The sequence below is a fragment of the Podarcis vaucheri genome (assembly GCF_965113315.1).
Source record: "Podarcis vaucheri genome assembly, chromosome: 4".
NCBI lineage: Eukaryota > Metazoa > Chordata > Lepidosauria > Squamata > Lacertidae > Podarcis > Podarcis vaucheri.
Genome location: NC_138762.1, coordinates 9640724 through 9657107, shown reverse-complemented (window position 1 = coordinate 9657107; position 16384 = coordinate 9640724). Strand labels below are relative to the sequence as shown.

Genomic DNA, 16384 nt, shown 5'->3' with positions numbered 1-16384 from the left:
CAGGGCTAAACTGCTTCTGGCACAATGGGACACCATGATGGAAACCAGAGCACACGGAAATGCTGTTTACGTTCCCGCCGGAGCGGTACCTATTTATCTACTTGCATCGGTGTGCTTTCGAACTGCTAGGTTGGCAGGAGCTGGGACAGAGCAACAGGAGCTCACCCCGTTGTGGGGATTCGAACCGCTGACCTTCCAATCGGCAAGCCCAAGAGGCTCAGTGGTTTAGACCACAGCGCCAGGATCTCAGGACACATGGAAATGTCACCGCCCAAACCACTGCTCTAGGCAGATGCCTCCCAGCTGCCCGGATATCGCAGGTTGAAGAGATCAGGAAGAGATGTCCCACATTGAATGGACCTTCACGAAATGGTTTGGGTCTTGAACTGGGGACACTATAATCAGTGGCGGGCTGTCACTCAGAAGACAGCTGCTCCGGGATGAGGGAAGATCTCCGCAGGAGAAACATCTCTGGAATGATTTGACAATGGCACCAACAACAAACTGTGGACTGCCCTCCCACCAGATGTCAAGGAAATAAACAACTATAGTGGTACCTCGGGTTATGAACTTAATTCATTCCAGAGGTCCATTCTTAACCTGAAACTGTTCTTAAACTGAAGCACCACTTTAGCTAATGGGGCCTCCTACTGCTGCCGCGCCACTGAAGCACAATTTCTGTTCTCATCCTGAAGCAAAGTTCTTAACCCGAGGTACTATTTCTGGGTTAGCGGAGTCTGTAACCTGAAGCGTCTGTAACCTGAGGTACCACTGTACCTGACATCTGAAAGCAGCCCTGTCCAGGGAAGCTTTTAATGTTTGATATTTTATCGTATTTTTAATATCCCATTGGAAGCCGCCCAGAGTGGCTGGGGAGGCCCGGCCAGATGGGCAGGGTATAAATAAATTATTATTATTATTATTATTATTATTATTATTATTATTATTATTATTAATCCTCAGCAACCAGGCCATTCCAAGGGAGGGCAAGGAAAGTCTGCATTCACCCTCGCCAATTGATGACCATGACTACGTGCTGCCTGATTGGCTAGGACCATGCAGCCAATGAGAAGGCAAGGCACATCAGAAAGGAAGTTCATAGAATCAGGAGGGATCCCCAAGGAACATCTAGTCCACCCCCACCCCCCGCAATACTCAGGACGTAAGCAAGCAGCAATGAGCAAGGTGCATTTTGTGGGGAGCAGGGGGCAGGTTTTGGGGGGACGTTTCTCGCTCAGCCTCCGGAAAGCTACAGCGACCCCCCCAAAAGCTTGTTTTGCCCATGAACCTCTCCCAAGCCCGCCTCTAGTTTCTGCTTCTCCGACCGAAGCAGAAGCCCCCACAAACATTATTCAGCATCTACCTACAAAAGTGACGTGGAACTCACAGCCTGCTGAGGGATGCCCGAGTCGAGGACCGTTTCCAGGGTGATGTTGATGAAAGCGCCGTAGTAAGGGTGGTCCCGGGGCAAGCTCTGGAAGTTTAAGAGGACGGTGGCATTGCCCTTGACCACCTCCAGCATCTCGGCCAGCTTGCAGACGGACTGGTTGGCGGCTCGGACAAAGTCGGAACTAGAGAGCGACTGGGCGGTCCAGAAGGGATCGTTCTGAGGGAAGGGGGAGCAAAAAGAGAGACCAGCGTTCAATGTTATCACTCTGGAAGCCAACATTTTTCTTTTTGTTGTTGTTGAGGAAGCCATCTTTTAGGCTACATCCGCGCGGCAGCTTATTCCCTGGCCGTCGATTTCCGGATTTCATTTGAGCTTTTGCACAACGTAAAAGCCTGTTCCGGAAAACCAACGAGACACGTTAAGTCATTTCTGCAAACTTTTCTGGCGGTTCCCTCATTGCGAGAAGCAAAGCTACAGGGAACCAGGCAGAGGGCCTTCTCGGTAGTGGCGCCCGCCCTGTGGAACGCCCTTCCAGCAGATGTCAAAGCGATAAACAACTACCTGACATTCAGAAGACATCTTAAGGCAGCCCTGTTCAGGGAAGTTTTTAACGTGTGATATTTTACTGTATTTTTGGTTTTTATGGAAGCCGCCCAGAGTGGCTGGGGAGGCCCAGCCAGATGGGTGGGGTATAAATAATAAATTATTATTATTATTATTTTCTTTTCCCTCAGCCCCCCTGACAAAACATCTTGTAAAGAATCTTGGGAGGCAGCAAAAAAATGCTTTGCACATCACAAGCTTTCTTGAAAGCGAGGAGGAGAAAGAGGAGAAGGGATGAAGGGGAAACCTTCCTCCAAAACGCAAGGGCGTTTTCAAGATCACTCTCTGTCTTTCAAGCTGATTAATGGGGTGCTTCGTTCTGTTCTCAAAAGCATCCATCGTGTAGAAGGAGACAACCAGGCTGGTTTGGAAAGGCCAATTTGGGAAGCAGAGCCTTGCCCTCTAATGCTTCAACCACCATTGATTGATTGATTGAATGAATGAATGAATAAAGCAAGCAAGCAAGCAAGCAAGGGCAGGGGAGACCCACCCCACCCTCTAGACTCGGCTACATACCTTGAGGAACCATTCGCCGGCATTCAGCATCTCCAGGTCAGTCCAGTTGAACATGGAAGAATGTGTGTAGGCCCTCTCTGGGAAGATGGCCTCCACATCTGTCGTCCTCCGTAGCGTCTTGTCATGCATGAGGAAAGGCACCCCGTCGTAGCTGTGCAACGGAAAGAGAAAAAGAGTCTCTCTTTACATTTGCAAGGCAGCGCTCGACCGATGCAGAATGCATCCACTGTTCCATGTAGACTCACGGAGCTGTAAGGAACACCCAAGGGTTATCCAGTAAAATAATTTTTTATTTATACCCCGCCCATCTGGCTGGGCTTCCCCAGCCACTCTGGGCAGCTTCCAACAAAATATTAAAATACAGTAATGCATCAGACATTAAAAGCTTCCCTAAACAGGGCTGCCTTCAGATGTCTTCTAAAAGTCTGGTACTTGTTGTTCTCTTTGACATCTGGTGGGAGGACGTTCCACAGGGAGGGCGCCACTACCGAGAAGGCCCTCTGTCTGGTTCCCTGTAACTTGGCTTCTCGCAGGGAGGGAACTGCCAGAAGGCCCTCAGAGCTGGACCTCAGTGTCCGGGCTGAATGACGGGTGTGGAGACGCTCCTTCAGGTCTACTGGGCCTTTGAGGCCGTTTAAGGCTTTCAAGATCAGCACCAAAACTTTGAATTGTGCTCGGAAAAAGGTACCAGTTCCCCAATTCCACAACCCCGTGCTTAAAAGCATCCTCACTTGCCCACTCGGCCTGGACAAATATGGCAAACTGCACACCTCCAAGCCCAGAAATGTGAACAAGGGCAGGAGACTTGTAAAAGAAACTAGCGTGGCAAGGGATTCCTTAGCTGAGATTCCTGCTTTGCAGGGGGTCAGACTAGATGACCCCTGGTCTCCCTTCCAACTCTACAATTCAACTCTGCACCTGAGAGCAGAGAGAGGCACTTGCCTTATGACCACATCTGCCTGCACTCCGTAGAGTTTCTGCTCCACCGCTTTCTGGAAGGACATCAGAGTGTTTTCAGGTGCCATCTGGGAAGGAGAGAAAGATGAACAAACAATATCATTTATTCATCTAAGCAAGCTGCCAAACCGGACAGCGTACAAGAGATAGAGCAGTCAGTTAAAATGCCAGCATCGACTATCCAAACATGTTTAAAATAGCATCGGACACAGAAAGGGATTGGGCCGCCAAATGATAATCTCTAGAATACGGAGGAGATTAATTTGAGGAGATCAAAAGATGGGGCAGAGTCCGTTGGGTGTTTTGCCGCTGGAAACAGATGGAGGCCACCAGAAAAAAAAATATATTAATGGAACCTTCAAGAACATAGCACAAATATTTCTATAAAAGGGTGCTTTGCGGGAATGTTGTGGGTACCCCCTAGACGGACACTCTTTTACGGAAGGAAACAGAGGTCTGCAAAATTAAAGTGGATTAAAGTGCTCTGTCGACTCATACAATAAACCTGCTTGTTTTTATTTTAAAAAATGAACTTTTTGCTGTTAGGAAAGTGATGCAGAAATTACAGTGAAGTAAGGGGATGAACAAATGATTAACAGGAAGACGCATCATTGAAGTCTGACTAGAAGAAGAAGAAGAAGAAGAAGAAGAAGAGGAGGAGGAGGAGGAGTTTGGATTTGATATCCCGCTTTATCACTACCTGAAGGAGTCTCAAAGCAGCTAACATTCTCCTTTCCCTTCCTCCCCCACAACAAACACTCTGTGAAGTGAGTGGGGCTGAGAGACTTCAAAGAAGTGTGACTGGCCCACGGTCACCCAGCAGCTGCAGGTGGAGGAGCGGGGAAGCGAACCCGGTTCACCAGATTACGAGTCCACTGCTCTTAACCACTACACCACACTGGCTCCCAGCTCACTTTAACTAATTTTTCCACGTTGCATTTGTTTCACGCTGCCTACAGACAACCGCGGTTGAGCGGTAGATAAATTGTTTAGATAAAAATAAGTAATTATTAGGTAGTATTATTACCATTATCTTTATTATTATCAGTTAATAAGATGGCAATCAATTGGCTGAAAAACAGCAGCCGCTGCAGAATTCTGGAGCCGGTCTGTGGACTAGAAGCAGGAGGTCCGATCAGGTAAAATTCTATCCCGTCCCAGCTAGAGATTAATTTCCAGGCTCAATTTGAAGTGCTGGTCTAAATATATGAAGCGCGATGAGACTTGGGACGTCAATACCTTTGGGACTCTGTGCAGGAACCTACCCAGACCCTGAACCCATCATCAGAGACCCTTCTCTGTGTATCCGCTTTCATGAGAAGCATGGAGAGTGACAACACAGGACAGGGTCTTCTGGGTGGTGGCTCCACGACTGTGGACTGCTCTCCACAGATAGATGAGCCTTGGCACCAACATTTAGGTGCCTAGGAAAGGCATTTCTGTTTTCCCTGCCATTTGGCAGCATAGGGTTACAGACGTCCCGGTTTCCCAGGGACAGTCCCCGGATTTGCGAATTAGTCCCCGGACAAATTAATGTCCCCGGATTTCATCTAATGTCCCCGGGAAACGCAGCAGTGGCAGTCTCAGCAGCCCGGAGCATAGCTGTCAATTTACAGATTTGAAAATAAGGGACCAGCAGCCTCGAAAATAAGGGACCAGCAGCCAAAATAAGGGATTTTAGTCAACCAGCAGCCAAACGAAGCCTCAAGCAGTGGTTCCCACAGCACAGCAACGCGGCAAAGGGGATGCAGCAAGGGAAACCACCGTCACCTCTTCGCTGGGAAGCGCTGAGCAAAGGCGAGTCCCCAGGCAATGCGGCCGATTTGATCGGCACAAGGCATGCAAGCTCCACCCCCCAGTCGTTCTTAGACTCCTTATTGGGTGAGCAACGCAGCCAAGCAACACAGTTGGAGCCTCCCTCCTCCCTGGCCGGCAGGGAGGGAGGGAGAGGAGCTGCTTCCTTTGAAACCCGGGAAATTTAAGGGACATCATCAATAAGGGACAGCAACGGGACACAGCGCTGGGATAAGGGACTTTCCCGCCAAATAAGGGACGGTTGACAGCTATGGCCCGGAGGAGTTGGCTCTGGCTGGCTTCAGGAGCTGCTCGGAAGTCCCCATATGATGGTAGCGCAGGGGTTCGAACATCCGGGCTGCCTCCACCTTCTCTGAGCCCAGCAACTCAGCTGTGAAGGGAGGCTTCATGCTGCCTATCAGAGCAGCCTCCCCACTCCCACGTGCGTGCAAGCAGGAGTGGGGCGGGGATCTCTCAGTTGTTAGGCAAGGGGAAGCCTCCCTTCTCAGCTGAGGGATCCCCGCCCCCTCCTGCTTGCACGCAAGTAGGAATGGGATTGGGGCTGCTCCAATGGGAAGGGGGGCATCGCGCTGCCCAAGCCTTGCTGCCACCGCTCTCAGCCCTCCTCGGAGAAGGGGAAACGTGGGGTCAAGGCGGCAGCTGCCCCACTGCCACCGCCATCGCTGCATCATCAATGTCCCGAATGTAGTATGTATGTATGTATGTATGTATGTATGTATGTATGTATTTAAATTGTCCAGGGATTCATTGGAAAAAAATCTGGTACCTTATCTTATCTGATAATACAGTGGTACCTCGGGTTAAGTACTTAATTTGTTCTGGAGGTCCATTCATAAGCTGAAACTGTTCTTAACCTGAAGCACCACTTTAGCTAATGGGGCCTCCTGCTGCCGCCGGAGCACGATTTCTGTTCTCATCCTTAAGCAAAGTTCTTAACCTGAGGTACTATTTCTGGGTTAGCGGAGTCTGTAACCTGAAACGTATGTAACCCGAGGTACCACTGTACTTCGTTGGACTGGTCATGTTGTTCGGATGCCTGATGATCATCTTCCAAAGCAACTATTCCGAATTAAAAATGGAAAGCGTCATGCTGGTGGTCAACAAAAGAGGTTTCAAGACTCTCTCAAAAAAGACAGTATAAACACCAACAATTGGGAAACAGTGGCCTGAGAGCGCTCCAGTTGGAGAACAGCCTTTACCAAAGGTGTTGTGGACTTTGAAGACGCTCGAACTCAGGACGCAAGGGAGAAATGTGCTAAGAGGAAGGCATGCTTGGGAAACCCTCACCATGATCAACTCCCGCCTGGAAACCAATGTCCCCACTGTGGAAGGATGTGTGGATCCAGAATTGGCCTCCACAGTCATTTACGGACTCCCTGTTAGAACCATGTTTATGGAAGACAATCTTACTCAGCTACGAGGGATCGCCAAAGAAATACCCTCAGATTGTATTGGCATTCACCTTTCAGGAGGGCGCAATAGCATTTGTCAGTTTGAAGCACTGTATTAAGTAGGTGTTAAAATCATCATCATCATCATCATGAGCCTGCTAGTTATGACCCACAGGAAAAATACATCTCTGGAACAATGATGTTTCCAACTTGCTTCCCCTCACGTTAAAAGATTCAAGAGTGACATTTAATATTGGACCTTTTTTATTTTGAAAAAATACAAAATCCGATCTAAAGGTCAAATTGGGGAAGAAGCTAAAATAGGAGCGACTTGCCTAAGCAGGAAACGAGCCTTTTAATCCACTGCAAAGGAAGAGGATTCTACAAAAAAGATAAAACAAAGGATGAGAAAGGCTTTGAAACCTGGGGATTGTCCTTTCTGGTTTAAAGGAGCTCTTAAAAACCTCGATTCCGGAAGGAAGAGATTTGCAGTGTTTAAAAGGAAGACCAAACCGTCTGTTAAATTATGGATCAGAGGGGCGGCAGAGACCTTCCAACCCGCTGAGAAGAAGCGCGGCTACACTGAAGAACAACTTATGAATTAGCACCCATTTCAGTCCCGGAAACCGTAATTCCTCTAGAGAAAAAGGTGAGGAAGCGGAGATGGGATGGGAATTATGCGCAGAGGTAGAGAAAAGGATTTTTCCTCTTGCCCTCGTAGCAGACAGCTCAGTCAGTAGAGAACATGAGGCTCTGAATCTCCGGGTTGTGGGTTCAAACCCCACGTTGGGCTAAAGATTCCTGCATTGCAGATGACCCTTAGGGTCCCTTCCAACTCTAGGATTTTAACTCGGTGAAATCCAACGAAGCTGAAGGTTGGAAGATTCAGGAAAGACCAAAGGAAATATTATTTCCCTGCAAGTGCACCTGATCCACTTTTAATTGCACATCCTAAATTTGCTGTTACCTGTTTGATTCATATTATTATTATTGTTATTATTGTTGTTGTTGCTTATCAAAGCTACAATCACTGCAAAAGGCTGGGCTGGATGAATCCCAAGCCGGAATTAAGATTGCTGGAAGAAATATCAACAACCTCAGATATGCAGATGACACAACCTTGATGGCAGAAAGTGAGGAGGAATTAAAGAACCTTTTATTGAGGGTGAAAGAGGAGAGCACAAAATATGGTCTGAAGCTCAACATCAAAAAAACCAAGATCATGGCCACTGGGCCCATCACCTCCTGGCAAATATAAGGGGAAGAAATGGAGGCAGTGAGAGATTTTACTTTCTTGGGCTCCATGATCACTGCAGATGGTGACAGCAGTCACGAAATTAAAAGACGCCTGCTTCTTGGGAGAAAAGCAATGACAAATCTAGACAGTGTTTTAAAAAGCAGAGACATCACCTTGCCAACAAAGGTCCGTATAGTAAAAGCTATGGTTTTCCCAGTAGTGATGTATGGAAGTGAGAGCTGGACCATATAGAAGGCTGATTGCCAAAGAATGGATGCTTTTGAATTATGGTGCTGGAGGAGACTCTTGAGAGTCCCATGGACTGCAAGAAGATCAAACCTATCCATTCTGATGAAATCAGCCCTGAGTGCTCACTGGAAAGACAGATCCTGAAGCTGAAGCTCCAATACTGTGGCCACCTCATGAGAAGAGAAGACTCGCTGGAAAAGACCCTGATGTTGGGAAAGATGGAGGGCACAAGGAGAAGGGGACAACAGAGGACGAGTTGGTTGGACAGTGTTGTCGAAGCTACCAGCATGAGTTTGACCAAACTGCAGGAGGCAGTGGAAGACAGGAGTGCCTGGCGTGCTCTGGTCCAGGGGGTCACGAAGAGTCGGACAAGACTAAATGACAACAAATTTGCTGTTACCTGTTTGATTCATATTAGTATTATTATTAGAATTTATCAAAGCTCCAATCACTGCCTAGAAGCTGCCTCTCTTATCCTGGCTCTCAGCTTTTATTTTGCCTTCTCTCTGCAAAAGACATCTTGACCTAACGAATGAAGATTTTTGGATCCTAAAGGGGGCGATCCTATTACGCCAGATTCATGTCCCCTCGTTTACTTTTGAGCCTTTTTCATCTTTACCTTCAAGGTGGAAGAAAAACATCTCTCTCCAGCACACATACCCTCTATTCTGGGGAATGAGACATCTTTAGATTTTTAATTAGGCCGTCGACTCCTTCCTGGCACAGCAACAGCTGCCAAAACAAATTCCTCTTCGCGGAACATATGTTCATTCTGAGCCAAAGATCAACAAGTATTAGTGTGCGAATTAGCTGCTCTTAACAGAAAGCCTTGGGCAGAGGGCATTAAGACAACCACGAGGTTCAAAAGTAAACACTCTTGGCTAGGAGGAAGGATTCCAGAAGCTGGACCAGACATTTAAAAAAAAGGTTTATTTTCTGTAAGGCTAGGAGGTGATATGTGTTTGAGAGAGGGTCTTCTATCACTATGTTCCAGCTGTCTAACAGAGCACAGGCAAACACATTTTGCCTTCCTTTACTGAACCGCTTGACTGATGCTGGCAGGAGAGGCACGTGAGCAACTCTCCTCTCCTGCAATTGCATTCAGAAGCATCTCCTACGAAGGAGCGTCTCTGTTATGTACTGAAGTTCTCACCCTGGGCCAGCAGGAGGATACTGTAGATAGTTATGCAAATGAAGGATTGAAAGCGACGTTCAGTGATTGGATAGTTTTAGAAAGTTGTTACAGTAACGTGGTACTGGAGCTCTATATAAGCAGGCTGACTGAGCCCTTTAGTTCAGTTCTGTCCTGGCCTGTGAATAAACAAGAGCCGTTTGAAGAATCGCTGTGTCGTCTGATATGTTCACCCACAACTTAACAGTCTCCACTCCCATTGTTCAGCTGAGGTCCAACTCCAGAAGGCCCTCGGCACTGGACCTCAGTGTCCGGGTAGAACAATGGGGGTGGAGACTACCGGTAATTTATATTTTTTTAAAAAATAGATGACGGGCGGGGGAGTCATAAGAAGGGGATCCTACCATTGGCGCTCCCCGGTGTCCAATAATGGCAGGCTTGGGCCCAAGGTCCTTCTTCTCCATGATGCAAGGGGAATAGACCGTGAGTGGAACGAGGTACAAGGCCAGTACCACCGCAAAGTAGGCTCCAAACGTCAGCAACTGGGAGGCTGCAGGAAGAGGCAAACAGATGAGAGACAGACAGAGGGGGGGGGGATGGTGAACAGGGATCCAGGAAAAGGAGGGAGGAGAGGCTGTTCCCAAGACATTCAGGAAGTCCACAGAGCAGCCTTCCCCATTCTGGTGCCCTCCAGCTATTTTGGAATACTACAGTGGTTCTTTGGTTCTCAAACTTAATCCGTTCTGGAAGTCCGTTCCGAAAACAAGGCACGCTTTCCCATAGAGAGTAATGCAAAACGGATTAATCCGTTCCAAACTTTTAAGAACAACCCCTGAAACAGCAATTGAACCTGGATTTCACTATCTAACGAAACTGTTGACCCATAAAATGAAAGCAATAAACAATGTACTGCTGTCACACCATCAATCAATCAGGAGCTGAACCGGGTTCCACACAGTCACAAAAACAATAAAAAGAGCCACAAAAATGCAAAATAAATAGCAAAAACAGACAGACCTCAGTGTAACACTTAAAACGGAAGGGTGGCACTCAAAACGGAAGCATAACACTCAAAAAGGAGCACGTTCGGATTCCGAAAAAAGTTCACAAACCGGAACACTTACTTCCAGGTTTGCAGTGTTTGGGTTCCAAGTTGCTCGAGTGCCAAGGCGTTTGAGAACCAAGTTGCCACTGTACAACCAACACAGTCCAAAACGTCTGTTGCATGTCTGTACCCTGAGGCTGTGCCTATGCAAAACAAACACTTTTCCAGCTCCATAAGAACCAGAAACACTTTGCTGACTCTTTCACTCACTTTGCTTATTTTTCTTAGTTGCTATTTTGCTAATGCTGTTAATATTGTTTTATAGATTGTAAGTGCCGTATTGATTTGTTCATCATATAACATAATTTTTGCTGCGACTGCGATGTTTAGCGTATTTTCGTTAATAACGTTCTACAAATTGTAGTGGTTTTATTGATGGTTTGTTAATTATTTTATACGACTTATGCTACATGCCATAGAATCACAGAACTGTAGAGATGGAAGGAGGGTCATTTAATCTAACTTCCAGGAATTTTTAGCCCACTGTGGGACTCGAACGCATGAGCCTGAGATCAAGAGTCTTGTTGTTGTTGTTTAGTTGTTTAGTTGTGTCCGACTCTTCGTGACCCCCTGGACCAGAGCACGCCAGGCACTCCTGTCTTCCACTCCCTCCCACAGTTTGGTCAAACTCATGCTGGTAGCTTCGAGAACACTGTCCCACCATCTCGTCCTCTGTCGTCCCCTTCTCCTTGTGTCCTCCATCTTTCCCAACATCAGGGTCTTTTCCAGGGAGTCTTCTCTTCTCACGAGGTGGCCAAAGTCTTGGAGCCTCAGCTTCAGGATCTGTCCTTCCAGTGAACACTCAGGGCTGATTTCCTTCAGAATGGATCGGTTTGATCTTCTTGCAGTCCATGGGACTCACAAGAGTCTCCTCCAGCACCATAATTCAGAAGCATCAATTCTTCGGCGATCAGCCATCTTTATGGTCCAGCTCTCACTTCCATACATCACTACTGGGAAAACCATAGCTTTAACTATACGGGCCTTTGTTGACAAGGTGATGTCTCTGCTTTTTAAGATGCTGTCTAGGTTTGTCATTGCGTTTCTCCCAAGAAGCAGGCGTCTTTTAATTTTGTGACTGCTGTTACCATCTGCAGTCATCATGGAGCCCAAGAAAGTAAAATCTCTCACTGCCTCCATTTCTTCACCTTCTATTTGCCAGGAGGTGATGGGACCAGTGGCCATGATCTTCGTTTTTTTGATGTTGAGCTATGCTCTACTAACTGAGCTATTTGTTCTGGGATTGCTGATGTTCTGTTCTGTTAGTGTTATTTATTGTTTGTAAGCTACTTTGAGATGCGTTTGAATGAAAAGCAGCATAGGAATAGAATCAATCAAATCACTCTCTCTCTCACTCTCAGAATAGTATCATCCAAGTAGCCTTTTTAGGGAATTGACTTGTTGAAAATCATTAATTCCTTCTCCAAGGTTCAGCCTCCCTCCTCGCCAGCACCTTTAGAAGTCAGATCTCTGAGTGCAGGGCTTTTTTCTGGGGGGTGGGACGCAGGGGTACGCATACCCCTAAACATTTTGTGAATCTTTGTACTTTTACTGTATTAGGTAAAGGTACCCCTGACCATTAAGTCCAGTCGTGGCCGACTCTGGGGTTGCGGTGCTTATCTCGCTTTATTTGCCAAGGGAGCCGGCGTACCGCTTCTGGGTCATGTGGCCAGCATGACTACACTGCTTCTGGCAAACCAGAGCAGCGCACAGAAACGCCGTTTACCTTCCTGCCAGAGCGGTACCTATTTATCTACATGCACTTTGACGTGCTTTCGAACTGCTAGGTTGGCAGGAGCTGGGACCAAGCAACAGGAGCTCACCCTGTCACGGGGATTTGAACCGCCGACCTTCTGATCGGCAAGTCCTAGGCTCTGTGGTTTAACCCACAGAGCCACCCGCGTCCCTCCACTGTATTTATTTTCCCCAATTTGAACTATAAAATGGTGGTTTTCTTTAGTCAAAATGAGAGCACCCCTAAACATTTTTTTTTTGGGGGGGAGCACTGTCTGAGTGGAAGGCAGACAATTCTCATCCCTAAACACACAGGTAAATCCAGGTGTACAGGTGTGCTAGGGAGCCATGGCATGCAAAGACTCCACCTGCTGAGCAGTATTTTGAAGGACCATTCAGGTCTGTGTTTGTCTTACAAAAGCACTGAATTTAGCTTCACAACAATAGAGGGAAAGCTATGATAAAATAAACAAGAAGGTCGTGTTTGCACTAAGCCATAAAACTTGGCTTATGCAACGTGCCAATGCACACAGTCTGGGTACTCCCACTTTGCTCTAATCTCTGTGTGAGCAGGTCATGTCATTTCCCGACCTGGGATTGCGCCTTGCTTTCTCCTGTCAAACCACAATTACTAGCCAGCTGGGTGCAAGCTGCAGGCTCCCAGACTTTCCTTCCCTCCACAAATTCTCCCATTCTGTCTCAGCGCTAACCACAGTGTAGCCACTTCTGCAATAAGGAGCACTATGAACTATGGTTAGCTTTCACCAGGATCCGCCAACCAGGGTTCAAGCCCCAAGTTGAGCCCCACCCCATCCCATCTTAATGCTAACCATGGTGAAGTTCTTGTCTGCAGGAAGAACAGTAAACCATGGTTAGCTTTAACCAGGATCCACCAATCAGGGTTCAAGCCCCAAGTTAAGCCCCACCACATCCCTCAATGCTAACCATGGTCAAGTTCATTTCTGCAAGAAGGAGAACAGTAAACTATGGTTAGCTTTAACCAGGATCCGCCAACCAGGGTTCAAGCCCCAAGTTAAGCCCCTCCCTATCCCTCAATTCTAACCATGGTGAAGTTCATGCCTGCAGGAAGGAGAACCGTAAACCATGGTTAGCTTTAACAAGGATTCAACAACCAGGGTTCAAGCACCAAGTTGAGCCCCACCCCATCCCATCTTAATGCTAACCATGGTGAAGTTCTTGTCTGCAGGAAGAACAGTAAACCATGGTTAGCTTTAACCAGGATCCACCAATCAGGGTTCAAGCCCCAAGTTAAGCCCCACCACATCCCTCAATGCTAACCATGGTCAAGTTCATTTCTGCAAGAAGGAGAACAGTAAACTATGGTTAGCTTTAACCAGGATCCGCCAACCAGGGTTCAAGCCCCAAGTTAAGCCCCTCCCTATCCCTCAATTCTAACCATGGTGAAGTTCATGCCTGCAGGAAGGAGAACCGTAAACCATGGTTAGCTTTAACAAGGATTCAACAACCAGGGTTCAAGCACCAAGTTAAGCCCCACCCCATCCCGTCTTAATGCTAACCATGGTGAAGTTCATGCCTGCAGGAAGGAGGACAGTAAACCATGGTTAGCTTTAAGCAGGGTTCGCCAACCAGGGTCCAACCCCTGGGTACAGCCCCCTCCACACAACACACAGCAATGACACACAAATCTTGCCCTCCGTGACGAGAAAGAAACAAGCAAGTACTCACTGGCTCTTTCGGCTCTTGCAAACTGCCCAGACACCAACCAAGACAGGGCGGTGACAGCCGCAAGGGCTCCTATGTGCAGAAAAGGCGCTGTTGCCTAGGAAAAAGAGAGCAGGGAACGGTGACGTACACAAATACGTTTGCTATATAGTAGGGTGGCCAACTCTCAAGAAACTGCGATCTACTTTCAGAATTAAAAACTGGCAGGGATCTAGTGTCCTACCCATTTTTTAGGGGTTAAGCTCAAAGATGTTGAGCTTTTTTTAGGGAAGAGAAATGCCCCATTTTTAAAGGTCTTTTTGGGGGGGGAAACGTCTGTTTTGGGGGGAGTTAAAGGGGAAAGATCGTGATCAACCTGTTGGACATCCCTGCTATATAGCCAATGAAAGCAGTAGGAAATGTCATGTAGGAATCATGATGCGATTTAGCTGTGGTTCCTGCACTGAAGGGGGTTGGACTAGATGACCGCAGGGGTCCCTTTCAGCTACATACAGTGCAGCTGTATGTACAGGGTCCCTGTTGCTCAACCGCAAAAAGCCATCTAATCAGATGAGGCTCCTCTAACCAGCTGTTTTGGACTGTGACTCCCACTGGGAGGAGCTGATGATGGGAGTTGTAGTCCTAAACAGTCGGAGGGCCACCCACTTGGGGAAGCCTAAAACAGATCATTCATGGATGGCGGTTAACAGACTGGGGTTGAATCCTGACAAGACAGAAGTACTATTTTGGGGGGACAGAAGGCGGGCGGGTGTGGAGGACTCCCTGGTCCTGAATGGGGTAACTGTGCCCCTGAAGGACCAGGTGCGCAGCCTGGGAGTCATTCTGGACTCACAACTGTCCATGGAGGCGCAGGTCAATTCTGTATCCAGGGCGGCTGTCTACCAGCTCCATCTGGTACGCAGGATGAGACCCTCCCTGCCCGCAGACTGTCTCGCCAGAGTGGTGCATGCTCTGGTTATCTCCCACTTGGACTACTGCCATGCGCTCTACGTGGGGCTACCTTTGTAGGTGACTCAGAAACTGCAATTAATCCAGAATGCAGCAGCTGGACTGGTGACTGGGAGCGGTCCCCAAAACCACATAACACCGGTCCTGAAAGACCTACATGGGCTCCCAGTACATTTCTGGGCACAATTCAAAGTGTTGGTGCTGACCTTGAAAGCCCTAAACGGCCTCGGCCCAGTATACCTGAAGGAGCGTCTCCACCCCCATCGTCCAGCCTGGACACTGAGGTCCAGCTCCGAGGGCCTTCTGGAGGTTCCCTCATGGCAAGAAGTGAGGTTACAGGGAACAGAGGGCCTTCTCGGTAGTGGCGCCCGCCCTGTGGAAAGCCCTCCCCTCAGATGTCAAGGAAATAAGCAGCTATCTTACCTTTAAAAGACATCTGAAGGCAACCCTGTTTAGGGAAGTTTTTAATATTTAAAGCTGTATTATTTTTAACACTCAACTGGGAGCCGCCCAGAGTGGCTGGGGAAACTCAGCCAGATGGGTGGGGTATAAATAATAAATTATTATTATTATTATTATTATTATTATTATTATTAGACTCCTGGGAACTGAGGAGGCCTTACTTCAAGAATCTGAAGCAGAAGGTGCAGCAGAACCGGCTTCCACAAAATGAAAAGAGGTGAAAAACGACAAAGAAGCAGATTTCATTGGAAACTTCCTAACAGGTAACTGCGGACCAGCCTGCCACAGGAGGCGGTTGACTATCAATCAGTGGGGGAAATTCAGCAGAGGCCTGGAGGCTATTTGCCCGGGCTGCTGCAACTCAAACCTTCAATGTTGAGGGAGCTGGCCTCCAAAGTCCCTTCTAACTTTGATTCGACGTCTCTGAAGGATCTGTTGCTCTGAGTCTGCCTTCATCCAATCAGGCTGGGGTTGGTCTAGATGACCCATTGGGTTCCCTTCCAACTCTACGGTTCCATGAGGCCATTTCACAGCTCAAGGACACGTCTCTGGCCAGGCCAACGCACTGGAGCGCATAGTGGCACCAACAAAGGCCGTGGCCCAGGAAAGTCCGAAGAAGTGCCAGATTTACGTACAGTGGACACTCGGGTTGCGAACGTGATCCGTGAGGGATGCACATTTGCCTCCCACAGCGGTGCGTCTGCACACACGCGGGTTGCAATTCAGTGCTTCTGTGCATGTGCGATTTATTGCTTCTGCACATGCGCCACCCCCAAAACTCGGAAGTAACCCGTTCCAGTACTTCCAGGTTTCGGTGGGTCCGCAACCTAAACAACCACAACCTGAAGCGTCTGTAATCCAAGGTATGACTGTGTAAGCTAAACAAGCTATAGATCAAGGACCCACTCTCTTGGGAACCCCCCAAAAAATTAAAGGGAAAAACAAACTGGATGTACATTTCCAAAATATAAGATTAAAAAAAAATAAAATAAAACCTACATGCAGCAACAGTGTTTTGTGTTGTGTAGGCTCCTACAATGTAAATCATGGGCCCTGCCTGCTAGCCTGCTCCCGAAAATATCACTGTTTTGCTCCTTTCTATATATAGGGTGCCTACATTCTGCTATTTATAATGTAGTTT

General features: G+C 47.7%; 1 protein-coding gene and 1 long non-coding RNA gene across 3 annotated transcripts in view; both read right to left on the bottom strand.

The window, feature by feature from the left end:
* The window catches only part of GDPD5 (glycerophosphodiester phosphodiesterase domain containing 5), a 156327-nt gene that overhangs the window by 21243 nt on the left and 118700 nt on the right, over positions 1-16384 (bottom strand). For both annotated transcript variants that reach the window (XM_082219350.1, XM_082219351.1), the window contains exons 7-11: positions 13837-13930; positions 9695-9840; positions 3452-3534; positions 2510-2660; positions 1388-1606 (exon numbers count right to left, since the gene is read on the bottom strand). In XM_082219350.1, the coding sequence (XP_082075476.1) occupies positions 1388-1606; positions 2510-2660; positions 3452-3534; positions 9695-9840; positions 13837-13930 (693 nt within the window). The remainder of the gene's footprint in view (positions 1-1387; positions 1607-2509; positions 2661-3451; positions 3535-9694; positions 9841-13836; positions 13931-16384) is intronic.
* Positions 1-16384, bottom strand: part of LOC309530682 — a 127617-nt gene that overhangs the window by 54439 nt on the left and 56794 nt on the right. The window lies entirely within an intron of this gene.